Raw genomic sequence first — 26,768 nt, 5'->3', positions numbered from 1 at the left:
AGTTTTGCTGATATTGAGGGAGAGATTATTGTCCTGGCACCAGTCCACAAGGACTCTTACCTCTTCTCTGTAGGCTGTCTCATCATTCTCAGGGATCAGGCCAACCATTGTGATGTCATTATGTCATTGTTTTATTATTATTATATTGTATTGGAGGAGGGGGTGGATGTGAGGAGTCAAGTCGTAACGATTGAGAAAGGGCTGTAGAGTACAATGATGTGATGGCAGGAGGGGGTGGATGTGAGGAGACGGACAGCAGAGTTCTGTTTGTGTTGTAAACTGCTGAGCAGACGGGAGGGGATTTATTATTATTATATTGGGCCTTTTTTATTATTATATTGTATTGCATTGTTGATTGTTTGATTGTTGCATTGTTGATTGTTTGATTGCTGAGGAGCTAGCTTGCCCTTAGCATTTCACTGCATCGCTTAGGGCTGAATTCTATGTACATGATGAATAAACTTTGACTTGATTTGATTTGAGAAATGGGCGGATTATGGCAATGTTCCTGAGGTGGAAATAAGACAGCTGTGATGTTTTGTTGATATGGGTCTACCGATGAGGATGACCTCTAAACTGTTTTGTCACAGTTTAAAAAGCTGCTGTGCATCAAGGTTTTATGCTTTGTAGACAGTGTGGTCAGTGCAGGTGAGGTGTCAGGCTACGTAGATGTAGATTTGAGTGTCGTCTGCGTAGAGATGGTAGCTAAGACCGTGGCCAATGGGAAGCATGTAAATACTAACCTCGTCCCCAGGCTATTGTACATATAAGCCTGGAATAATGACTCAAACCTGTCCTTAATGGTAGTGAATTTACTGAGTAAAGTATATGTCATTATTTGATTAGAAGCAAATCACACAACTACGAGACGTTGCTACGAACCAGAAATGCGTGGTGTGCAAGCAGTGGGAGATGGTTGATCTGTGGGTAATGCTGAGATGTTAATGCCAATGGATATGAGACCTGCAGTTACTCCTGGCCTTTCTATTGGGTAAACGAAGGCCAGGTTTGACGCGTGGGTCCACTAGACCTTCCCTGGCATCTGGGCAAAAGCGTCTGGGGTCAAGATTATGTAAATACAGAACAGCAGATTATGAAGGACAGAGCCTTGTGGGACACCATAGAGAACAGTGGATGGGGGCAACTGAACACTGTTGATGGTGACAAACTGTTTGACGGTTGATGAGTTTGGTTATGGGCCTGTAGCTGGTCAGAGCATCTGTGTCTAGGCCTGGTTAGACAGGAGTGAGGGAGTCCAGGCATCCCATCCCGCCATGGTGGATTCTATTCATAGCTGGCTCATAATGTCTGAAGACTCTGCTATGTGTGTTGCATGATGGACATACTTTAATGGCTGTTTAACGGCTGATGATTAAATACATGCTGACAAAGTGCTGAAGACTTCAGTCAGTGGAACTAGAAGCCACTGGTAACTGTGGGTAAGAGAGACTTTGCTGAATATATTAAATACTTGTTTTTATTGTTTCTTGTTCAGCCACTACCTTACGTATGTTACAGAATTCGTGGGAAAGCTTTTCCCTTAAATGGTCAGTCCAACTAAAACTGTGATTTATACCAAACTGTATTCACATTTGAACCAAGGCAGATTAAATTGAGGAATACATTCAAAATGCCCACTCAGGTTAAGAGAAGTAAACAAAGAGCTTTGAAAAGAAGCATATAGCCATATCGCCATGTAACAAGTGAAATTGTGATGTTATCAACTCATCAATAGCTTGCGTCGCAGGTCAGTTCAATTAGTGACTGGATGGCATGAATTTACGGAATGTTTAATTTTTCCACTCCAAGGATAGAAGGCCATATTAACAATCCGAAACTTGCTATCTGTTTATTTAAAAAGAAGCAATGGAAATAGATTGATGCTTTAGCAGGTGACAGTGTTAAAGGTAGAATTCATGGAAATTGATAACTAACAATCCTCTTCAATGGTCGATTTGAGGAGAGAAGCATTGTTTTTACCAAAAATGATTGTATTTCTCTAATGTCTGAAATATAGTTATAATATAAGTTAATGTATGGGATGTGTCAGACTGGTCGCTTGCTAACGTTGACACGTCTGTACACACAATTATAAAAATAAATGATTAAATTAAGTCTTTTTTACCATTAACATGGGCCTCTGCTGCTAGAGAGCTGCTGTAACTGAGCAAGTCGCCCGCATAGTAGTGGACAAACGACTCAATCAGAAGGAGTGGTGGTGGTTATTTCAGTGCTATGTGTGGTCTAGGCTAAGACGACCATGCTACAGTAGGTCAGTGGTAAATCAATTAAACTGTCAGCTTTTATTTGAGGGTATTTGTATCATTTATTACCAGAACATATCGATACCCTACATCTCTAACCCTAACCCTAACTGCATGCTAGAATTATAGACATGTTATTATGGCAGTTAACAACATATCTATAATTCTAAAATGCAGTTAAAGGTGTCAAGATGTTTTGCTATGATACAAATACCCTGCAAAGAAAAAAAAGAGTGAACAAATTAAACTGTCAATGAATATATTTGAAGTATTTTTGCAGTCTAGATATTTTTAAGGGTGCTTTAAAAGCCAAGAGTTATCACCAACAGCATGAGTTTGTTGGAGAGACGTCATGCTGTATGTTGGCTAACAAACCTTTTTTGTAACATGATTTAATCCACTGAATGTCTCCACAGTAAATAGTCTAATTTGGGATGGTGAAATGTCACATGCAGTGGCAGGGCTCCACCAAACAAACATCTTTGAAAGACCTTGGAGAGGCTCACTCTTATTTTCCAAGCCACATAACAGGACCAACTAATATGGTCAAACTTATGTGCTGCCTAACACCTGACCTTTCTCACTCTGCAGCACAGTACAGTATTATGTTTTCAGCTGAGTATATGGAGTGTTGAATATGGTCATGTTCAGAAACTGAGGTGTCAGAAATACATCTATCCATCACAGCACAGATTGGGTCATTTGGGTGTGCGATATGACCGTCATAGAGATGAGTATCAAAGCAGATCTGCTTCTATTTGAGGTGTGCACCAGAGAATATGGCCATTTAGGGCTCAGCCCTGAAGCAAATAGTGTCTCCTTTTTTATCAACGATATTTTTAGATTTTCAGATTTACTGACACCACAGACTGTGGAACGTTGAGAAAGTCTGCTGTTTGCAACAACTTGACGTCTGTTTCATTGGTGCCATTACCAAGATATGCAGTTGGGCTCAGCTCAACGGCTGGGTCTGCTGTGGTGGAGTGAGTGTAACCGAGTTGAGATGGTAAAACTCACTCCTCAAGTCCAAATACCCCCACTGAATGTCTGGAGCCTCTGCTGTTCTTTTCATCAACCGCGGTGTCAAATTGATAGATTTTTGGTAGTGTAGCTGGTTTACATCGGGGATTTGAGGAGACGGTCACGTGTATTGGCAAGCCAGAGGTCGCAAATCAACGGAAACATTAAAGTGTCCCTTCTTGTCTATCCATGAATATCTTAAATACAGTATGAGGTTGTTCATTAGTTTAATTTCTTCATGATTTTGTACATGATCTCTATGAAGCAGCTGTTGTCTCTGGTTTGACACTGTGAATACCACAGGTTTCATTAAAGACGTCATGAAAGGAACCTCAGCTATTTCGTCTTGCAATCCAGCCCACCAACAGGACCATATCTTGACCATATGTTTAGAGATCAAAAGCGTAGTATGTAATAGGCTGTGAAATTGATGTGATGATTACTTGTTGGATCCAAATTAAATTATACTGCAAACCATTCTTTGTGAGCTGTCTAGAAGTAGCTTCTAATACTGAGTGCCATGTGGTTTTGACTGGGACTGTCTGCCTTCTCCCCAGGCACCCCTTCTTGCCATGGTGGATTCTATTTATAGCCGGCTCATAAATGTCTAGTGCCTCTGCTGTTTTGCATGGTGGGCATACTAGAAATCTGAGATCAGACTTCAGACCATTTTGATATGGTTATTTAAAAGGCTTATAAATAAATACATACTGACATAAGGCATAAGTGGCTTAACTTGAAGCCACTGGTAACTGTGAGTAAGTGTAACATTGCTGAATATAAATTAAATGAACTATAAATTACAACTTAGAAAGGCTTAATGAAACTTTCATAAAAACCTTGATAAGGCCTACATAGATGCTTAACCAAACATTTATCAGCAAATTCATATTATAGACACAGTGTTATTACAGGTCCTTACATCTTAACTCTTCATATACTTGATTTGGGAAGCATAGGCCTTATTATAGGTAATGAAGGTTTCTTAAAGCCTTTAAAGTTTATTAAACAGGACAGTATTTTAAAGACTGCTTAATTATAACAGTTTTCCCTGCTTAGGTCACATGGTCAAAACAAAGTCCTGCCATAACTGTATCCCGACCCTGTGTCATTGTTTCCCTTGTATGATTATGTGGTGATAACAGTGTACTGGTCATGCTTGAGATGCATTAAACAACCAACAATGGGAATGTTCAACAATGCATGGGTTAGGGTTACCAATATTATCATGCAATATTATCTATGTCTTATATTTTTAAAATAAACATTTTATTTTAATGTTTTAATCTTGAGCACTGTGATGCAAATATTGTGTAGTGCGCGGTACTAGCTACGTAGGCGTAATATTAAATAATTTAGACCACTGTAAATCATTGTAAACAATTCCCACCCAATAGTGCTAATTTCCAAACAGGATTCACAATCTGGTTTTATGCTTGGCAGCATTACGCACCATAACATTACGTACCGTAATTGCCACGAGTCCAGTTAAAAGCCGAAACACCTTTTCCTATTTCAAATTCCCTCACCCTGTCTTAGAAATTGTGTGCGCGATGCAGGCTACAATATATTCTCACTCTGATTGGTCATTACCGTTGCAGATTGGATTAGATCTAATCAAATCCAGTCTATAGAAAAAAGACGACTGTATCACTGAAACCATCTCAACCCAGCAGTGCTAACCGGGATTTAGAATCTGATTTAACTGAGTGGCACAGGCAACATTGCGCGTACAGTATAGAGGCACAGACTTTTTGGAGTTTTATCTTGGTCATTTGTGACGGCACCACAGTGTTGATAGGTATATAGTGTAGTGGTTATCACGTTCGTACAGTCCAGTTTCTACAAATATAATAGGCATGTGTAAGATTGCACTAATATGTACATTTTAAAGATCAAAAATACTACTACACACATTTGTGTGCGTGTGGTGTCGTTTGTCTGTTTGTTTTTCCCTCTGTCTCTCTCCCAGGTATTGGTTCATCCCCCTGTCAATCATCGTTTCGTCCGTCACTCCCCCTGTTGCCCTTCGACCAATGGGTTCACCTGGCGGCCTCCATCAACATATCAGACCGTCGTCCGTCTCTGTTTAAAAGTCCCGCGCACTCTTCAGGAAGAGAGAGGGGTGTGGTAGCATCGTAGCGGTTTTTTTTCATCTGTCAATTGTAATCCTCGTATCCGACTGTTCTGTTAGTGTCTGTCCTACCATTGTGTCCGCTGCCACACCTGTAGTTAGCCCCAAGGGAGGGCGAGTTTGGCAGGTAAGACGCCCATGGGCTTACATCTCCATCACGCAGGTTGGTCTTGTTATATACATTAGGTTAGTTTCCCCAGGCGGGCGCCACCTCTTGTATTTTGGGTCTAGGGTAGGCGGGCAAGATTTAGTTAGTTAGTTAGCCGATGTTTCGTAGTTAGAACAGATAGGACTAGAAATTAGCTTTGGGGTTATTTTTGTTTTCATTTATTTGGCGCCGTCTGGCGTCCTCCCCTTAGTTCCCTCTCTATGTTTCCCCCGTGTTGTCTGGTTGTTTGTTGTATATATTTCTAATAAATAAATAAGTCTTATTTTCATTTTATACTCAGTAGTTGTGTGTGTTGCATTACCACCGCACCAGCGGGTCTCAGCCGCATACACATGTATGTTACGTTTCTCCCCCCTTTTATATCCCTAGACGTAGTATCTGGGGGGGGGGGTTCGTAACAGTTCTGATGAACAGAGTTCTGAAGGACAGAGTTCTGGAGGACAGGGTTCTCAAGGACAGGGTTCTGGAGGACAGGGTTTTGGAGGGCAGGGTTCTAGAGGACAGGCTTCAAAAGGACAGGGTTCTAAAGGACAGGGTTCTGGAGGACAGTTTTGAGTCTAGGGTTCTAAATAACAGGGTTTTGGAGGACAGAGTCCTGGAGGACAGGTTTCTGGAGGACAGAGATCTGAAGGACAGGGTTCTGGAGGACAGAGTTCTGGAGGACAGGGTTCTGGAGGACAGAATTCTGGAGGACAGGGTCTTGGAAGACAGAGATCTGAAGGACAGAGTTCTGAAGGACAGGGTTTTGGAGGACAGATCTGAAGGACAGAGTTCTGGAGGACAGAAGTTTATGATGTCAAGGCAGCAATGCCAGCAGGTCTGGGTTTGGTCCTTGCCCCTGGGTCAGGCCCGGCCTCCCCCCCCACCAGGCTCTTCTCCCTCCAGCCTCCCTGCCACAGCCCCTCGGCCCAGCACTCTATATGTATATACTGTATGTATCTAGATAGGTATTGGTAGGAGATAGGAGCTAGGAGGTAGGATAGTAGGTGTTGGTGTTACCCAGGAGCAGGGCGGCCATCACAGCCCCACACAGGACATCAACACACTGGACGCACCCGGACGCACTTGCCCCACACGCCTCCTAAACAACACCTGCACACACACGCACGCACGCACGCACACACACACACGCACGCACACACCCTCACTGTATGGCCTGTATGTGTGTGTGTGAGTGTGTGTGTGTGTGTGTGGTGAGGACCTTGTTGAGTGCAGAGGTTGAAGCAGAGCCTACTGCCAGTGCCACTCCTGTGATGGAGTCGCAATGGAAACTATCAGTGTAGGCCGTTATGACAGATAGGCAGACAGACAGGCAGGCAGGCAGGCAGACAGACAAGCAGGCAGACAGGCAGGCATTGTGACAGACAGACAGGCAGACAGAGACACAGGCAGGCAGACAGACAGAACAGCCCAAACAGAAACACTCAATCACAAGTCTATCAACACCTTTGACAGCTCTCCCCTGCCACCATGTGGTAGAGAGATGAAAGGCACTCTTGGCTCATCTGTGTTGATCAGCTTAATGGATTTGCTGCCCTTTTAAACCTTTCAAAGGCTTAGCCCTCGAACCGTCATGGTGTCCTCAACCAGGAAGTCACCACACTGCCTGGGACCACAACCACAGGTGTTACTGACCTGCCTGTTACTACTGACCTGCCTGTTTCTTTTTACCTGCCTGTTTCTTTTTACCTGCCTGTTTCTACTGACCTGCCTGTTTCTACTGCTGCTACTGACCTGCCTGTTTGTTCTGCTGTTACTGATATGCCTGTTTCTACTGCTGTTACTGACCTGCCTGTTTCTACTGACCTGACTGTTTCTACTGATCTGCCTGTTTCTACTGACCTGCCCGTTTTTACTGTTCTTACTGACCTGCCTGTTTCTACTGACCTCCCTGTTTCTACTGTTGTTATTGACCTGCCTGTTTCAACTGCTGGTACTGATATGCCTGTTTCTACTGCTGTTACTGATATGCCTGTTTCTACTGACCTGCCTGTTTTGCTGATCTGCCTGGTTCTTCCGATCTGCTTGTTTCTGCTGACCTGACTGTTTCTACCGACCTGCCTGTTTCTACTGACCTGCCTGTTTCTACTGCTGTTACTGACCTGCCTGTTTCTATCGACCTGGCTGTTTCTACTGACCTGCCTGTTTCTACTGATCTGACTGTTTCTACCGACCTGTGGACCCAGCAGGGTGTTACTAAAACAGACAGACCAGGGTTAGAGTTAAGATGATTAAACCAGGAGATTAAGGAACAAAGTGTCCTAAACAGCAGGTTTGATTCTTTAGGTGTTCATAATGCTCTTCAAAGACAACATTTCAGTCACATGTCATTAAAAGACAGTTGGTATAAATCAACATGAAGACGCAAGGTCCAGGTCTGCCCGCCTGGCAAACGATAGTCTGAATGAGACCAACATGAATAAAGGTTCAATGCAATAAAAACAGATGATTTCCCATTTCCTCATCCCATAGTCTCACCTGAAGCAGGAGATAGGTCAAGTAGGGCAAGTCTCCGCCCCCAGCAGATGCCCCAGGTAGAAGAGAGGAAACAGTAGGAGGTTCAAAAACGAACAGAACCAGGTGATGAAGAAGGGAGAGGGGAGCTTCTCCAGCGCCTACCTAGCACTGTGTGTGCCCCCCGCCCACGCCAGCGCCACGCCGCCCCCCAGGACCAGCCCCCAGCTGGCAGCGGCCACAACAGCCCCTCCTGCCCTGCTCCCTCTCCTCCTCCTCTGCCTCTCCTCCACTCTGTCTATCCTCAGCCTCCGTCTGGCCATCCCTCACTCTCTGGTCACTCTCTGCAGACAAGAGGAGAGAAAATGTTGCGTCTCATCACAAAATGACCCATACAGGTGTATGACAGAGTTAAGGTGACTCACCTGGTGTTGTGAGCAGAAACACAGGACTGGGAGAGATGGCAGGACTGGGAGAAACTTTGGACGTTAGTTTGTTCATGTTCACTCCCTGTGCTGCTGTCCTTCTACTTTTTAGACCTCTTCTACTTTCAAGAGCGGAGGGCTGTTTGGTCCTGGGGAGGGCTGTTTGGTCCTGGGGAGGGTTGTTTGGTCCTGGGGAGGGTGTTTGGTCCTGGGGAGGGCTGTTTGGTCCTGGGGAGGGTTGTTTGGTCCTGGGGAGGGCTGTGTGGTCCTGCGGAAGGCTGTCAGGCAATGATGTGTGTATGGAGCTTAGAGGTGTTAAAGCAGAGGATCTATCCAGCTAGCCTAGAGATTACTATCATCACCAGCTCTGTGTCCATGGACAGGCCATCTAATACCACTAGCTCTCTCCATGGACAGGCTATCTAATACCACCAGCTTAACGCTGTGAGCACAACTAACCCTCCTTCTCACCTGCAGCATCCAACTCCCCTCCTTCTCACCTGCATCATCCAACTCCCCTGCTTCTCACCTGCAGCATCAGGTCCCTATCTCTGTTGCCATGGTATCCGTGTCCCCATGTCTCTGTTGCCATGGTATCTGTGTCCCCATGTCTCTGTTGCCATGGTATCTGTGTCCCCCTGTCTCTGAGAGGTTGAATACTACTGTACATCTCTCTCACCCTAACAGTGACACCTTCAAACAAGACAATAACTTATCTAACTTTATGGGCTCCATTTTCGGCTGGCGCAAATCAGACGCAAGTCCCACCACAGGCATATTGGTAATTTGTGTCGGCAGAAACAGGTGAAAATACCATAGCGTTGGAATGCTGTCTCGTCTGTCCTCAGGTGGGTGGAGTAGCAGTACTAGAGGCGTGTTCACAACAATGAGCAGGCCAAGTGCTATAATTAATAGAGCCTCATCATTTTTGGATGATGTGAAAAGACTTGTCTGAAATATACATGACAGATGTACATGTATGACATACACCAGTTCATGATGCATAGTTGTGATCAGAGCCATGTATGGCGATACACTGCCTCAATAAGTAGTTGTGTAACAGGTGTACAGGTAGGCCTACTACCATAAGAATGGCCAGGCTCCCCGCCTCCACCATCAGGCCTCTGCAACTCATCCAGAATGCTGCCGCCCGTCTCGTGTTCAATCTCCCCAAATTCTCCCATGTTACCCCCCTCCTTAGCACCCTTCACTGGCTCCCGGTAGCAGCTTACATCAGATTCAAGACCCTGGTGCTACACCTACCGGGTGGCAAAGGGAACAGCCCCTTCCTACTTTCAACCAATGGTCAGCACCCAAACCGCTGCCCGATCACTCTGCTCTTCCACCTCGGCTGCCCGCCTGCTCTTCCACCTCTATGTGTAGGATAGGAGGACCAGGTCCCTGGTTCTAGCATAGATTACTTCTTGTTATGATGACTGATGGATAGATGATTCACTTACTTAGACAAATGTATTTGTTGTCAGTCGCTTTGGATAAAGGCGTCTGCTAAATGTCATGAATGTAAATGTAAATGTAAATGTAAACGCAATGAGGCACAGTAAAGTCAATAAGCATAGATAATAAGTGTAGAGCATTGGATATTTGGAATATATACAGATAAATAGTATGAATGTAGCAGCAATGATGGAAGTGTGTGTGTGTGTGTGTGTGTGTGTGTGTGTGTGTGTGTGTGTGTGTGTGTGTGTGTGTGTGTGTGTGTGTGTGTGTGTGTGTGTGTGTGTGTGTGTGTGTGTGTGTTGTGCAGAGAGTGAGTGCAAATTGTCTCTAGTGCAGGTCGTGGACAGTTAGGGGTGATCCTTCAAAAGTATTATGGCCTGGAGATTGAAGCTGTCTTGGTGAGGACTGACGTGTCGTAGAGAGGAAAATCAATGTGTGTTTTTTTCCAGTGCCCTTCACAGATCTTATGAAACATTGTTTGGGCCACAATACAAAGACAAAATGACCACAAAGTCACAAAGGAATTTTTTTTTAATCAATGCTCAGAATTTCACCATGAAAATCATATTTTATGTTTTCACGATCGGTGCACCACAGAGTGTGTGGTCTTGTTTATTCAGCCTCTTTGGCCTGTGAAAAGAAAAAGAAATTAAGGACATGAATGAACCTCTTACGTATGATTACTTCAAAGAACACAATAGACTGTTTAGGGTACCTTTCCAGAATCGCGGCTCTTAGCCCTGAGCTTGTTGACCTGGGACTCAGCGATGTCAGCACGCTCCTCAGCCTCCTCCATCTCATGCTGAACCTTACGCAATTTAGACATGTGGGAGTTGGCTTGTTCCTCCTGGGAGAGGAAAAGAGGTAGAGAATGAGAGAGGGAAACAATAACATTCAGCCTACAATGTTTGAAATGTTGTTAAAGCAAATTAACCAAATTAAAAGGGAACATTATATTACTCTATAATGATGTTAATATAGAAGCAAACACTATGCACTATGTGTATTATTACCTCAACAGTTACTTGTGATATACATTGTCATTGTGGATAGACATGGGTGAGCAGCAATTACTTAAACTTAATGACTGTATATGGATACTAAATGTTGTAATGTAGGTTGACTAGGGTTAGGGTTAAAAATCATGTGTCTTATATGCTGTAAGAATATTTGATTGTCAGTATGTGACTTACCGCTTCTTCAGACTGCCTCTTGTAACCCTTCACTTTAAGCTGCAGCTTGTCTACCAGGTCCTGAAGTCTGGCAACATTCTTCTTATCCTCCTCAGTCTGTGTCAGAAAGTCAATGCCCATACTTCAATTGCATTCAGGTGCCTGACTGTACCAGAATGTGTGAAGGTGTTTCTGTTACTCTTACCTGGTAAGTGAGCTCCTTGACTCTGCGCTCGTACTTGCGGACACCCTTGACAGCGTCTACACCCCTTCTCTGCTCAGCATCCACCTCAGTCTCAAGCTCACGCACCTGTATGGAGGGAACACAGCCATGTGTTTAAGGTGGTGAAATCAGTCATGGGTTATTGAAAAGAAGTAGAGGTTGATTCGTCTAAGCTATTATAAATAGACTGTGTGAACAAAAGTTACCCTGGACTCCAGTTTCTGCAGCTGTTTCTTGCCGCCCTTCATTGCCAGGTTCTCAGCCTCATCCAGACGGTGCTGCAGGTCCTTGACGGTGACCTCAAGGTTCTTCTTCATCCTCTCCAGGTGAGAGCTGGTGTCCTGCTCCTTCTTCAGCTCCTCTGCCATCATGGCCGCCTGAAATGGTTGTGTGTGGAATCATTTAATTCATCCACAATGTGTCACACCAACTACAATTGGCCCATGGAGTAGAGGTCTTCACGGGTCAAAAGACATGGACCTGTTCCAAAATGGACACATGCATTTTCGACTCCAACCAGGACAGCTTAACTTTCTGTTTTTGACTACCTCGGTAAATAAGGCCTCCTCATCTCCGATGCTTGGAGAGGCAAAATCTGTCATTTACCCTGGTCTCGAGTTTTTGGGTTCTGATGGATCTGTACAGACCTCTATTTTGGAAACAAATAACGTTCATTGTATTGTTTTGTTTTGAATATGGGGACTTACATCAGTGATGGCTTTCTTTGCCTTCTCCTCTGCGTTTCTGGCCTCTTGCACTATGTCGTCCACCTCTCCCTGCACTTGAACCAGGTCAGTCTCCAGCTTCTTCTTAGAGTTCAGAAGGCTAGTGTTCTGTATGAGGAAACTCAATGATTAGTTGGAATTGTATTTCAAGAAAGCATACAAAAGTCACACTGTGGGTAAGATGAGACTGCCTAGGAATCGCCTATACCTGGGAGTGAAGCAGTCCCACGCGCTCGCTGGCGTCCACCAGCTCCTGCTCGGCCACTTTGCGGCCTCTCTCTGTCTGCTCCAGAGCAACCCTAAGCTCCTCAATCTCAGCCACCATCAGACCGTTCCTGCGCTCCACCATGGCTGCCTGCTCCTTCAAATCTTCTGCAGCGCGAACAGCATCATCAAGGTGCAATTGGGCATCCTGGGATTCACAAAGACGTAGTGCATTAAAACTTGTTGTTTTAGGCCAATAGGAAAATATCTGAAATGTATGGTTAGGGGTAATGCTTACATTGACTAATTTCCCAGTCCCTTACCTTGAGCTGTCCCTGGACGTTCCTCAGCTGTTTCTGGGACTCGGCTGCCTGCCTGTTGGCGTGGCTCAGCTGGACCTCCATCTCGTTCAGGTCTCCCTCCATCTTCTTCTTCACCCTCAGGGCGTCATTCCTGCTCCTCACCTCTGAGTCCAGGGTGCTCTGCATGGAATCAACCACCCTCTGGCTGTTCCTTTTGATCTGCTCCATCTCCTCATCCTTCTCAGCAAGCTTCCTGTCCACCTCACCCTTGATCTGGTTTAGCTCTAGCTGCACACGCAGAATCTTGGACTCCTCGTGCTCCAGTGTACCCTGAACAAAACAAAACAGTCGTCACACATTGATTGTGGGAGAGAGTAGTGGACTGGCACTCATTAATTTAGGCTTGTCCTGGAAAGGGGCCTGCAACTGTATGCAACGGAAATGTGGTAATAGGATAGGAGGACCAGGTCTAAAAAATGATTTTAATCTCAATGAGACTAACCTGGACAGTAAAGCTTAAATGAAAGGATGAGTATATGTTCCAAATGAACAGGATTAAACTGCATGAGTTCCTACCTCAGCCTCCTCCAGGGCAGTCTGGATCTCAGACTTCTCTGTCTCCACAGTCTTCTTGGCCTTCTCCAGCTCATGGATGCTCTTGCCAGTCTCCCCGATCTGCTCAGTCAAGTCAGAGATCTCCTCTGCAAACAGAAACACAGAAGTCATTCAGATGAGGGAGATTTTCTTTGAACATTGGAACACACTGGAGTTCTGAATTATGAGAAGAATAAATGTAAAGGTTTGTTCTGTCTGGCGAAGCTTAGGGTCTTAAAACGTTTTCGACAATTTGAACATTGTTCTGAAGAATCAGGTCACTACATACGTAGCTTGATGAAATAAGACAGCGCTACTAAAAAACTACTGCTGCTGACTCACGTTGCAGGTTCTTGTTCTCTCTCTTCAGAGTCTCCAGTTGATCCAAAGTCTCCTCATAGGAGTTCTTCATTTTGAAGAGCTCCGTGCTCAGAGAACGAGCCTCCTTCTGAGCTCCTTCCAGCTCTGCCTGGCCCTCCTCAAACTTCTGCTTCCACTCTGCCAAGACCTAGAGAAATCCATGCGATTTTAATATTTTCTGTCCATTAGCGAATTGATGGGGCTTTTGTAATAAGAAATATGATTTAACAATACACCCTGTTTATCATTTCAATTTAAAGAGGTCGATACATTTGATTTATTTAGTTATTTCACACCTTGTCAAAGTTCCTCTGCTTCTTGTCGAGGTTGGCAGCAAGAGCATTGGCTCTCTCCACGTCAATCATGAGGTCCTCCACCTCTCCCTGCAGCCTCTGCTTGGTCTTCTCCAGAGAGGCACACTTTGAGTTGGTTGCCTCGATTGTCTCCTCTGCCTCCTGCAGACGCTGGGCCAGCTTCTTCCTGTTAGACAGATGAGGGATTTAAAGCTTCCCCTCTGAGGGATTGTGTCAGAGAATGTCTGCACATTTGGCTCTTACAGGTGAGAAACAGTATACAGTAGGAGAAACAGTATACAGTAAATCATGTGAGGTGTTCTGATGTGAAATTAAGAAGCACTGCTCAGGAGCTTCTACATTTCTACTTCTACATTCTGGTTTTCTTTCATTGTATCAAATAGTGGGATAGACTGTTTTTGCTGTTATTATGTGACTCACTTTGCTGCCATGAAATATATATCTGGGAAATAATTCCATTTCTATTTAGGATTAAATATAATGAAAAAATCATTTTGCAGTAAGTGTCCCCTTTAAATTCTTTGATTAAAATGTGTCAACTCATCTCCAGAATGAACAGAACAGAATTTAAATACCCCCCAACCATGGTGAATAAGAGGTTTGTGTGTGACTCACTTGGCCTCCTCCAGCTCCTCAGTGCGCTGGATGGCATCAGTCTCGTACTTGGTCCTCCACTGAGCCACTTCACTGTTGGCCTTGGACATGCCGCGTTGCAACTCTGCCTTGGCCTCCTGCTCCTCCTCAAACTGCTCCCTCAGGAGGTCACAGTCATGGCGGGCAGACTGGACACCATGGGCCAGTGCGTTCTTAGCCTAGGGAGAGATAGAAGAGGTGACGGGGGATAGGGAGAAGAGAAGTGAGAGGGAGTAGGAGGTGTGGAGAAGGTGTAAGAGCATTATAGAAAAAGACAAAGAGAGACACATGCGGAGAGACTAAATATTACAGTTAGAAGTCACTGGGTGGCATAATCACAGTCAACATGAATCTGTAGTTCAAAACGTTGTGGTTGGTGGTGTCTATTTTGAGTTCCTTACTTTGACCTCCTCCTCAACATGTCTCTTCAGCTCCTCAATCTGCTGGGTGAAGGCCTGTTTGCCTCTGGTCAGCTGGGACACCAGGGCCTCCTTCTCCTCAAGCTGGCGACCAAACTCACCTGTGGGGAACAGAGCATCTTGTTAATCCACGCTAAATTCTAATGGTTAATGTTCATTCTTGTCACTGTCAGTTATATTTCTGAGCTTATAGGGTATCAAGTTTGATTTATGGTCAGTTATGTGTTTTTAAGGTTAAGGGTAGGATTTGGGGTTGGTAAGCTGGTCCAAGATGAATTTCTACAGTATCTGGAGTATCATTGGTACCGTTCTCAGTCAGGAGTCTGGCCCTCTGTCCGCTCATGTCATTGACCTGGCGCACATTCTCTTCATTCTTAGTCTTGATCTCGCTCAGCTGATCCTCAAGAGTACGGCACATCTTCTCCAGATTGCCCTGGTAGTGAAACATAAACCATTATTACTTTCCATGATTATCTTGAGCCAAACCTTGAATGCCAAGCTTTCCATTTCTAACTTGTATTTGAATTGACCCCCACATACACAGCTCCATCCAAACATTGCTACTGACCTTAGCCTTGGCGACGGCCTCCATGTTGCTGGAGAGGTCATCTATCTCCATCTTGTACTCGCTCTTCTCTTTCTCCAGCTTCTGCTTGACGCGCTGCAGGTTGTCTATCTGCTCCCCGAGCTCTGCCACGCTGTCTGCCTGCTTCTTCCTCAGAGCGGAGGCTGTGGCCTCATGCTGCAGGGTGGACTCCTCTAGGTCGCGTCTCAGTTTCTGAAACTCTGCCTCGCGCTTCTTGTTCATCTCTATCTGAGAAGCGGTAGCACCTCCGGCCTCCTCCAGCCTCTCACTGATCTCCTCCAGTTCCCTGGAGAGATCAGCCCTCTGCTTCTCCACCTTAGCCCTGGCAGCACGCTCAGCCTCAATCTCCTCCTCCAGCTCCTCAATACGGGCCTACAATAGGGAGACACAAACAGAGAGATGAAATCTACAACACAGTCAAAGCAAAGGAGCTTACAAAATAATAGTAAACAAATGATTATTTTAATATTAAAATGTGTTTATCCAAAGCAACTTACAGTTAACATACAGAATGTACTGTATGGTGTTTAAGCATCATGCTTAAACCAACTGAACTGTTGCAAACCAGGACAGTGCTAACAGTAGAATGAATTGATCACTGTTTCTCATAGCGATCCTGACAATGTTACTGTAGTATCGTTAAACACTATCGTTAAACACCATCTGATGGTCCTGTTCTGTACCTGGAGTTCCTTGATCTTCTTCTGCATCTGAGCACCCAGAGACTGTTCATCCTCAACCTTGCTGAGAAGCTGGGCGGTCTCGAAGTCCTTCCTAAAAAACACAAACACATTGATTGCAGTTTGATAGTGGAAATGGAAAGTCTATCGTACCGTTCGCTTTGGTTTATAGAAAGACATCTGTTCATTTTTGTCTATTTTCTTATTCAATAGAAACGTTTTTTCATTTTGTTTCAACACAATGATGATTCTGACTATTGCAACAATGTAAAGACAAATGAATGTTCAATTAATATCAAATACAACTTTGTTGCATTTGTTTGTGTTTACTTCTTGATCTTCTCATCAGACTGCTGCTTGTCGTTCTCCAGGTCCATTATGGACTCCTGGGCCAGTTTCAGATCTCCCTCCAGCTTTCTCTTGGATCTCTCTAGGTCCATACGGAGCTTCTTCTCTTGCTCCAGAGAACCCTCAAGCTAGTAGATGAACAGACATATTTCTCATCAAAATCTAAATAATGAACAATAATGTCCAAACCATTAATAAGTAGGTTAATGAAGTGAATCATTTGGGCGATAACACAGGGTGTAGTTTCATAATGATTGCCTCAAACTAAATTACTAACCTAGACTTTCATACTATTATGGCCATCTAATAATTCCACGCTCGCATGTGACAGTTTCATATTCTTGTGTGTCTTAAGTTCTGTAAAACAATTAGCTTTACTGTACTCTTACAATCCTGGTTGACACTAGCACAGCTTTATTTGCATTGCCCACTCACATCGTCCACTTGCTGTTCCAGCTTGGTCTTCGCCTTGGTCAGAGTGTTGACTTTGTCCTCCTCTGCCTGCAGGTCGTCCAGAGTCTGCTGGTGGGCCTCTTGGAGGGCTTTCTTCTCCTTGGTGAGCTTTGCAACAGCCTCATCCTGAGACGCCATTTCCTCAGTCAGGTTTTTCACCTGAACACAGACACAACAGAAATGGTCTTTTGTCACTTCAGCTCACAAAGGGAAATGCAGTTTTTATTGCATATAATGTGGCTTGCAAATGTTAGCATGTACTAAAAGTGATCCTCTAGATGGCAGTGTATACCATGAATTCATATCAGATATAGACTGAAGAGTCCAGAATATGCTATGAGCGTGGGGAGTACTGAACTCTGCTACTATTTCATGTCTTCTCATTCCAGGACCAACATCACTTGGATTTAGTTATTGTTTTGCTATGGTTGGATTCATTGATTGTTTGACATTGACAGTTTTATCATATTGTAGTTTGTATGTGTTATTTGAGACCTTGTTTTCAGTGGCGTGTTTCTCCTTCTCCACTTTGGCCAGAGTTAGCTCCAGGTCATCAATGTCTTTCTTCAACTCAGAACACTCATCCTCCAGCTTCCTCTTCTTGGCTGTCAACTCAGCATTGATCTCCTCCTCATCTTCCAGCCTCTCGGTCGTCTCTTTGAGTTTGGCTTCCATCTGGATCTTGCTCTTGATGAGCCCCTCACACCTCTCCTCAGCATCGTTCAGACACTCTCCTTCCTGGTTTCAAAAGGAAGAAAAGGCAAATGGCTTCAAAACTCAATGTGTATGCAAATATAAACTGATTCTAGTCCAAGGGCACACAGCAAATCAATACAAATCTAAGAAAAGTGCTTGTGTATTTGTGTTTGCATGCATGTGTGTGTGTGTGTGTGAGTGTGTGAGTGTGTGTGCCCTTGTGAGGCTGGTCGCCCACTCACAGATGCAACTTGGAGGGCAAGGTCATTCTTCTCCTGCAGGAGGGATACCATCTTCTCCTCCAGCTCCTTTTTACGGGCCTCTGCCTTGGTCAGGTTGACTTTGCACTTCTCAAAGTCATCCTTCATGTTGGCCAGCTCCTTCTCTGTCTCAGCGCTCTGCAGCAGGGGCTTGATCTTGTAGTAGACCTTCATCCATGGCCAATGTTTGACATTCATGAATGAGCGGACGTTATACTGGATGGTGTAGATGGACTCTCTGGTTGACGGCAAGCAGGAAGGCAATTGTGGCGTAGTGAGTTTTATGCTTTTGAATGGCTCAATGATAACAAAGTTACATGGAAAAGTAGCCCAGGCTACATTATGATATGATTATATGATTTCTTGTAAGTGCATTCATATATCATCACATACAGGTGGTTCATATGTAGTGCTAGAGAGATTATCTTCCATCCCATACCTTCTCTCCATCATCTTTGAGAACTCCCTCCTCATCAGGTATCCACGGCAGAGAGCTTGAGTCATGGTTACCAGAGTTGCCAGCTTCTCATCTCGCATCTCCTCCAAAACCCCCAGCAGACCAGCTTTGAAGAACACCTGAGAACAGATAAACAAACATGTCAAATGGAGGAGCTAGACATTGTGACGTATGTATAAGAAGGGACAGAATGGGTGGTTCAACACCACTAGACTTGGTTGTAACAACATTGAAATGCATGTAATTTCACCATGAGATTTTGAAGAACAGATCGGTAATGCTCTGGAACAGATTAGCTATAGCCATACGACTCAAACACAAAGCACTCAAAAAGGAATTAAAGAGAAGAATAAATTAAGAAGAAGAGAAATTACGAGCTGAGGGAGATTTTTTATGGATAGTTTACATTGAAGAGATGCGTTGATCTCCGCAAGTACAGTATGTATGTACTTTTTAAACCTCTTATTTTGGGCATGGATGGTCAATGTTTAGTTCGTACAAATATAATCTATCACTGTTTTACCTCATTCAGACACGGCATCACTAGTTTTTCAGTGCCAATATTTTGAAGCAGCAGTATTTTCACTTTCACGCTAGCGTGCCCGTGGGTTGGGCTCAGTGGAATTCTCACGCACACACCCACACTGCGGGGCATGCAACAGGGACCCGTTTTTGTTCATAAGCTCGACTTTTAGAACTGTAGGCTGAAATTATACAAACTAACCTGAAGCATCTCTAATGTTTTAGTCCTGTTATGTGGAAACATTTCCTGGGTGAATTTGAGCCCTTACCTTGGTGTGTCCAAACTTGTACTCATCCTGAGGAACATCAATTGACGCAAGCAGCTTCTCAGAAGCCTTCTTGTTGTCCATGAACTGACCCTCAGGGATGACACCAGCATTCAGTACTTTGTACCTGCATGGGGAGAATTGTTAAATATGTTAGTCTCAAAGCTGTTTCTTATGTTGTCAAGGAAGGGCACTGTGTATGAGTGTGTGTTTGTGTGTGTGTACTGTGTATTGTGTATTGTGTACTCTACCTCTGCTTGAAGTCAGCATAGAGGATTCTGCTGGGGAAGCCCTTTCTGCAGATCCTGATACCTTCCAGTACACCGTTACACCTCAGCTGATGGATAACCAGGAAGTTCTCCATCAGACCTGGAAAACACAAAATGCATCTTAACCCCTACATAAACCTGTTATAGGATTTATATTTTAAAAATGTCTCTCTGTGTTGTACCTGGAGTCTTTGACTCGTTGGGAATCAGGCAGCGCACAAAGTGAGGGTGGGTGCTCCTCAAGTTGGTCATCAGTTTGCCCAAGTTCTCCTGTGGGGGTTTACAAACCATAGTGTTCTCACAAATAATTCAGACTTAATACACACTTTTAAAAGATATTAAGTTTCAACAGACACTCAACAGGCAGGCAGGACTATCAAAAGCTCACCCTGAACTGGGAGGACACAGTCTGCATGGAACCTCCCTTCTTCTTGCCCCCCTTCTTTGTGGTGTCTTTTTCAATTTGAGTAAATAAAAGAGTGTTAGAAATGATATACATCTCTGATTAACTATCTGCTGCAGCAATTAACTCTAAAGCCAATTCTCACAAATGCGATGAGAGGGTCACATACTGCAAGACAAATTATCCACGCCACGCTGTCTTGATGCAATGTATGCTGCACATGTAGACCTGATTGTAGCCCTCACGCTGGGCGAGGCGACCGAGCCCACTCTCACCCTTGCCTTCAAATGCTTTTTCATTGGTAGAAATGGCGCTAGCCGCGTAATAGTAAAATATTTTGTCTGTATAGCCGTAGTCTATGTCTTATTCACAGAGAAAAAGCCTTAATAACATAAGGCGAATTTGGACACAATCTCCAGGCACAAACTATGGCAGCCTGGTTGTCAATTCTTCAGAAATAATTGGAATTTGTAACGATCATCATCATTTTCGCGTGATATTGTACAACAGCTGTCTTTCTGCAGTTTTTCTTTAATTTCATGATTCCAAACCAATAATTAGAATGTATATTGTAGCTATGTAGAAAAGAGGTTCTGAACAGAAACTTGATCCCTATAAGATTACATTGTAGCTATTCTTTTAAGATTCATTTTGTAATGTGGCAAGGAATGTAAAGTCTCATTCACACCGAGTTAATTGTGCGACTTCAAATGTCAGAATTCAAATGGATGAGCTCTTCATTTTGTTGACCAACTCACACTGTGTGAGTCAAGGTTCACCTCAGATGGATGACCTGCGTTTACATGAACATTTAGTCATGAGAAATTGTCTCTAAGCAAATTTGTGGCTGAAACCGTGTAGTATCTGTCCGGCTTAATGCTAATCATCATCCTAATGCTTAGTTATTAACATGATGCTAATGTTACCTTCAGCTGCAGGAGGAGGATAAATGACAGACAGCAGTTTGACTGAAGACTTCTGGTAGAGCTGCACCACAGAGTCGTTCAGGGGGTCCTTGTTCTTGTCCAGCCAGCCAGTGATGTTGTAGTCCACAGTGCCAGCGTAGTGCACCAGGGAGAAGTGGGCCTCAGCCTTGCCCTTGGCAGGCTTGGGCTTCTCAAACGCCTTGGTTTTGCCAAGATGCTGGTCGTTCAGCTTGTTCTTGAAGGTTGTGTCTGAAGCTTTGGGGAACATGCACTCCTCTTCAAGGATGGAGAAGATGCCCAATGGCTGTGCAAAAAGAGATTTAATTAAATTAGTATGTTCATAATGTCATGTTCTTTACTTCAACAGTCACCTTTATATGATGATATGCATGTGGTGGAAGCATATTAAACAAGTACTAACATATTGAGTTACGAACAGTAAGATGTGTTGTACCAAAATGAGGACATCTTACAGTAGTCTCAAACACCTACCTCTATTAAGTCTGCTTTTGACACCCATAATTAAATGGTATAATCCTCACAGGCTGCATACCTTCTCAATAAGCTCAATGCAGGCAGCCAAGTCCATGCCGAAGTCAATGAACGCCCAGACGATTCCCTCCTTCTTGTACTCCTCTTGCTCCAGGACGAACATGGTGTGGTTGAAGAACTGTTGCAGTTTCTCATTGGTGAAGTTAATACACAGCTGCTCCATGCTGTTGTACTGTTGAAGGGATTTCAGAATAAAGGAATCCTTTCGTCATACATGGGGCTGTAATCTTTCATAATCGCAACTTGTTTTCTTGTCTTGACAACATACTCACATCAAAGATCTCAAAACCGGCAATGTCGAGCACACCGATATAGAACTGCCTTGGCTGCTTGGTGTCCAACATTTCATTGATACGGACGACCATCCACAAGAACATCCTTTCATAGATGGACTTAGCCAGAGCCATCACGGAATTATTCACCTGTAAACAATTATATCTTGAGTTAATACATGAGATATTGACCATGTGCAGTTGAGGTGATGCAGGTGGACGGTGGTATGCATATTAGAGAGGTTTTTAGGGCTTAAGGATTTCACTGAATCAGAGAAACTATAGGCAAGTGTTGTGACTGCATAACCTTGGTGGAGAGGGAGGGGGGCTGTTTGTTTGTCTTTCTTTTTCTGTGTTGACATCAGAGGGGGGGGCTATTTGATTTTATTTGATACTAGTGTTGACTGATTTGGGAAATTGTGTTTTATGATTTCTTATCGTTGTTGAACCACAGCGTGGCACTTTTCACTCAAGCACTATAAAACCAATACAAATCAAAAGATTGTTCACAACATGGCAGAGAAGTATGTCATGAATTAAAGAATGATACATGAATGCCTTACCTGGGCTACTGTCTGTCCCTTGGTCACATACTCATTGCCAACTTTCACTCTGGGGTAGCACAGAGCTTTAAGCATGTCGGCTGAGTTCAGGCCCAGGAGGTAAGCGATTTTATCAGCCACTGGAAAGAGAAGGAGCAACAACAGACTCAAGGACAGAGCCATATTATTTAAACTTTATTTAGGCAGGGGTTAAGGCTGACCCTAACCCTACTGAGAGCGAGATCTCTTTTTCAGAGCAGCCCTGCTTACAAACATGGAACAATCACATGTACATTCAGAATGACAAACATGATACAGTTTATTTATGACAAATAAATTACAACAACAATTTACACGCTAGCATGTTCTATGTGTTTTATCAGTGAAACTGAAATCTATGTATCTGAAATAACTGTTTTTAATTTGAATCAATCTACATATTTCCATTATTTCAAATAATTGGTAGAGGGTCTACATATTCTGTCTGGCCAGAGTGAACAGCTATTCTGATGTAAGGTTTCATGAGGAACAAATTCTAAATGTTCTTTTTTCCATGTTTGGGGCAAGAGGTGGAACTCACCCTCTGTGCCGTCTGGCTCGGCCTGCTCCTCACGCTGCTTCTGCTTGAAATGCATGTTGCCGTGATGCATGACAGCGCCTGTCAGCTTGAAGATGTACACTTTATCCTCAGCGGTGAAGCCCAGGATGTCAATGGCTTCCTGAAACAGAGGGAATTCACGTTAGAGAGGAAGAAAACAGTGAGGAATTGAAGACAAACTCACTCTGTCAGAGTACGGCTCTGTAAGCTCCAAATCTAGCAGAATGGATGGAAATGTCAGACATCTCTATTCCTTTAGTAGAGTAGCAGCACAATAGGATTTTAACAATGTTACACAGGGGGCCTTTGAGGATGTACCCATATAAGAGGATTCATTAACACTGGATACTCCAAAACAAATCATTGATACAAATAAAAACCCTTTGCGAGGCTCACATCTGTGGCGACCAGCTCTACCGTGTCGTCGATGCTGGCCACAGTGATCTGCCCCTGGCTGATCATGGGGAAATCATACGGGTTGGTGGTGATGAGTGTCATTTCTGTGGAGACCAGAGAACAAAGTTGTCCATTAAATCAAATGCATGTAGATATATGGACCACTTGTACTTAATACATATGCTCAATAGCCAGTGGATTGCTTTACCTATTCCCCCCGCCAGGCACATTTCATCAACTCAACCAAAGTCCAATTCTTATACCCTCTCTGACTCTACTTAGTGCAGCAGCTACTCTATGAGTATTTCACTTTCACAGCAGGGCGCTAGTTTTCCCTGCTCTCTGCTTTGGCGTACCGACTATCTCAGGTTTGTGGTTGGTCATCATCTGGTAGAAGATGTGGTAACCCCTCTCATCAGGAAGCTGGAAGGCCACCCTGGACTTCTCCAGCAGATCTGATAGAGAGAACAGGACAGAGATGAGTATTTTGCAACAAAAAATGTGTAGAAGAAGTATGGAGAAATGACTAATACCAACTTACATGTCTCAATGTCAGCACTAGCCAGTTTGCCGGACGTAGCGAAGTGAATCCTGATGAATTTACCCTACAATAGAGCGGGGTGGTTAGAAATCAGTCAACAAAAAAACTACAACTGCCAAAGTGTATTCCCTCATACTTACAAAGCGAGACGAGTTGTCGTTCCTCACAGTCTTGGCATTACCGTAAGCCTCCAGCAGGGGGTTAGCTGCAATGATCTGATCCTCAAGAGACCCCTGAATGAGACAAAATCGCTGAAGTGTGAGTAACTGAAAATCTCTTTTAATTTGTCTTTCGACAAAAGACCTGTTCCTTTTAGCTGAGAAAATGGCAATAATGAGATATAGACCTTAAATAATAAAAATGTAAGAAAAATTATAATCAGAAATGTGATTGGCTCCCACCGTGAAGCCCATGGTTCCACTCAGCTGACTCTGAGCCCACTGGTTCCCAACATCACATATACCCAACCCTAATCCTCTGTCAAACTACTTTTGATATGTAGGACTACAGTATGGAAAACATGACTATAATAGGGTAAAGTTTAGGTGTTTCCTATCATTCATCATTCACCTCAATTTACTCTAAATTGTGACATCAGCACAACTTACCTGTATTTTACCAGCGCTGACAGGTGCTTCCTTCTTTGCGCCTCCAGCCACAGCAATGGTGGCAAAGTACTGGATGACACGCTTGGTGTTGACAGTCTTTCCTGCACCGGATTCTCCACTGGTTTAAAGACAGAGAAAGAGGGGTTTAGGGTTCGGATCATATCAGCATTCATTAAGCAAGAAAAGACAATGGCATTGCTTTAACTTGTTTCATAACCATAACACATATTCTCATTAAGTTACTCGTTATTGTCTTCATGACCCAACATACTGCAAAAGGAACACTTTTTGAAAAGTAAGATGTTAGTAAACAACTTACGTAATCAGGACGGACTGATTCTCTCTATCTGCAAGCAAAGAAACATTGTTCATACTCATTCATTGGATTTTGGTACATTATTGCATTCAAGGCATCATCATGAAGTATCTCATCTATCCATCTATCCATCCATGAGAGCTCGTACCAGTCAGCATGAACTGATAGGCGTTGTCAGAGACAGAGAAGATATGGGGTGGAGCCTCCATACGCTTCTTCCCTCTGTAGGCGTTCACACATGACTGGTCGTACACGGGGAGCCACTTGTAGGGGTTCACCGTGGCACAGAAGAGCCCAGAGTAGGTCTGGAAGAATTGGATCAAATATGGGAATTAGCCAAGTTAGATGAGCCGGAATAGTGAAGATTAGGTGTTTTTGAATGTACTGACATGCCGTATATTGTGGTTTCTTGTGTTTGCTAATGTGTGCTAGGTTTCTTGTGTTGACCGATGTGTATGTATCTCTTACGTAGATCATCCATGCTGCGTAACGCTCTTTGAGGTTATACAGCACAGAGGCTTCATTCAGGTAGGTCATCATGGCCATGTCCTCAATCTTGTCGTACTTTGGGGGGTTCATTTGCAAGACGTCATCTTCTTTGAAGTCTTTAGTCTGAAACAGTTGGATATTTAGATAATACTCAAATCAACACTACATGGATAACTTTTCACTGATAAACAAATAGAATATTTTTCATGATTTGTTGTTACAAGCATAATCCATGCAATTGATTTATTTACATTATAGTACCAGTGCTATGCTATCCTCCACTCTACTTGAATATTAAAGGTCAGATCAAAGATTCCATTTGTTCTAAATAATATTTTTGTGTGTGTTGAAAGGTTTATCCTGCTTATGGAAGCTGCAGTTTGGTTATATGTTATAGGCTTACCTCCTGAGTGTCCGTAACTTTCACAGAAATTTTTGCCCCATCCCTGGCAACAATTGTACCCTTGAGGTACAGCTCCTTGACATCAGTCACATAGCAGGCGTTCTTTGCATCAAAGGGTGCGCTTTGAGCTTCGATCCTCTCCCTCTCTGGCTTACGAAGGTATATGGCAGCTGCGCCATAAATGGCCATCTCCGCATCCGTACTCATGGTGGCGGCTCACTAGGAAATAAAGAATAAAAAACAAACATGTTTGAGTCTGCACTAACCCCTCCCCAGTCAACAGAGTAAGAGGCAGCATATTTAACAGAATGTATTCTAATAATGTGACTCAAACCATGTCTCACCTTCTTTTCTCCAACCAGATGAAATCGTATCTTTGTGGTGACCTACAAGTCCTACAAACACAGTCAGCTAAAAAGCAAACAAAGACATGTAAAGAAGAATTATATCAAGGGTGAATACAGGGTTACATACAGTTATCTCTGTAATTATTGGGACGCTGAAGTATTTTTTCTTCACGAGGTATCGATTCTCAGGCATTATTTGAGGGTTGTTTTTTTTTGTACATATTGGCATCACCATTTAGAAATAGCAACACCTATTATACATAGGCCCCTATTTATTGACCACCGTTTTGGACTGTTTTGGATAATTATTGCCTCATTTAGCAACATTTTTCTATTGTATAATTCAAAAGCGAAACCACTGTCAGGCCAGATTGTATAATTCAAAACTGGAACCAATGTCAGGCCCTACTGTATTATTCAAAACTGAAACTGTCAATTTCAAGCTCAATTATGAGTTTTAGCAAACTGTAACCTGACCATCCTGTTTTTGAGTATAACTAGTGGTTTGCACCTTGTAGTGGAGCCTCTGTAGTTTGACTGGTGAAGTCTTCTGTGGATGGTAGTCTCTGACACATACACGCTTACCTCCTGGATATGTATTACCTTCTGTTCCTGATCAGTGGGAAAGTTGTTTTGGCTGTTTTTCTTAATCATGGTGAGCATTTTTCAGTCATCCACTATTGAAGTCTTCCCTGGCCTACTAGCTGTTGTTAATGAACTTTTCCAAACTTTTGATTTTGGCAAGCCAAAGGTTTTGGCTATGTTTTTAATAGATTTTTCTTTATATTTTCAGCCTGGCTTCCTTGTCTTTCAGTGACACCTCTTTGGTCCTTTTCTTGACAGACACGAATAGCAGACTCCAAAGGCAAACGCAAAGCCTAGAATCAAGACTAGACATTGACAGCTCTCTTATGCCTGCACAAATTATGTGACAGAACACACCTGACTAACCTGAAACACTGTTTCCA

The 26,768-nt window shown here is 43.5% G+C and overlaps 1 protein-coding gene across 1 annotated transcript; it reads right to left on the bottom strand.

Annotated features, from left to right (window-relative positions):
• Positions 1-10,467: 10,467 nt before the first annotated feature.
• LOC310815188 (myosin heavy chain, fast skeletal muscle-like) lies at positions 10,468-25,865 on the bottom strand. The gene is made up of 40 exons (XM_083684874.1): positions 25,798-25,865; positions 25,454-25,672; positions 25,030-25,173; positions 24,710-24,866; positions 24,565-24,592; positions 24,246-24,363; positions 23,778-23,870; positions 23,638-23,701; positions 23,453-23,551; positions 23,097-23,200; positions 22,683-22,821; positions 22,124-22,242; positions 21,561-21,710; positions 21,290-21,460; positions 20,737-21,040; positions 19,796-19,860; positions 19,590-19,677; positions 19,390-19,507; positions 19,142-19,265; positions 18,333-18,469; positions 17,876-18,131; positions 17,433-17,675; positions 16,920-17,096; positions 16,467-16,612; positions 16,140-16,230; positions 15,439-15,828; positions 15,177-15,303; positions 14,853-14,971; positions 14,434-14,630; positions 13,801-13,984; positions 13,487-13,652; positions 13,127-13,251; positions 12,572-12,880; positions 12,253-12,456; positions 12,027-12,152; positions 11,526-11,696; positions 11,302-11,406; positions 11,118-11,213; positions 10,640-10,771; positions 10,468-10,554 (listed from the first exon to the last, which is right to left on the bottom strand). The coding sequence occupies exons 2-40, from the start codon at positions 25,658-25,660 to the stop codon at positions 10,537-10,539; spliced, it is 5,811 nt and encodes a 1,936-aa protein (XP_083541000.1). The 5' UTR covers positions 25,661-25,672; positions 25,798-25,865; the 3' UTR covers positions 10,468-10,536.
• Positions 25,866-26,768: the final 903 nt, after the last annotated feature.

This window comes from Argentina silus (genome assembly GCF_951799395.1).
Source record: "Argentina silus genome assembly, chromosome: 2".
NCBI classification, from domain to species: domain Eukaryota; kingdom Metazoa; phylum Chordata; class Actinopteri; order Argentiniformes; family Argentinidae; genus Argentina; species Argentina silus.
The sequence above is the reverse complement of the archived record's forward strand: the minus strand, read 5'-3'. Positions and strand labels throughout refer to the sequence as shown.

Coding starts and splice junctions, on each gene's coding strand:
- LOC310815188 (XM_083684874.1), bottom strand. CDS start 25,660: ATGAGTACGGATGCGGAGATGGCCATTTATGGCGCAGCTGCCATATAC. Junction 17,676..17,875: donor TTGCCCTCCAAGTTGCATCT/GTGAGTGGGCGA, acceptor TTTTGAAACCAG/GAAGGAGAGTGTCTGAACGA. Junction 13,985..14,433: donor GAGGAGCTGGAGGAGGCCAA/GTGAGTCACACA, acceptor TCTGTCTAACAG/GAAGAAGCTGGCCCAGCGTC.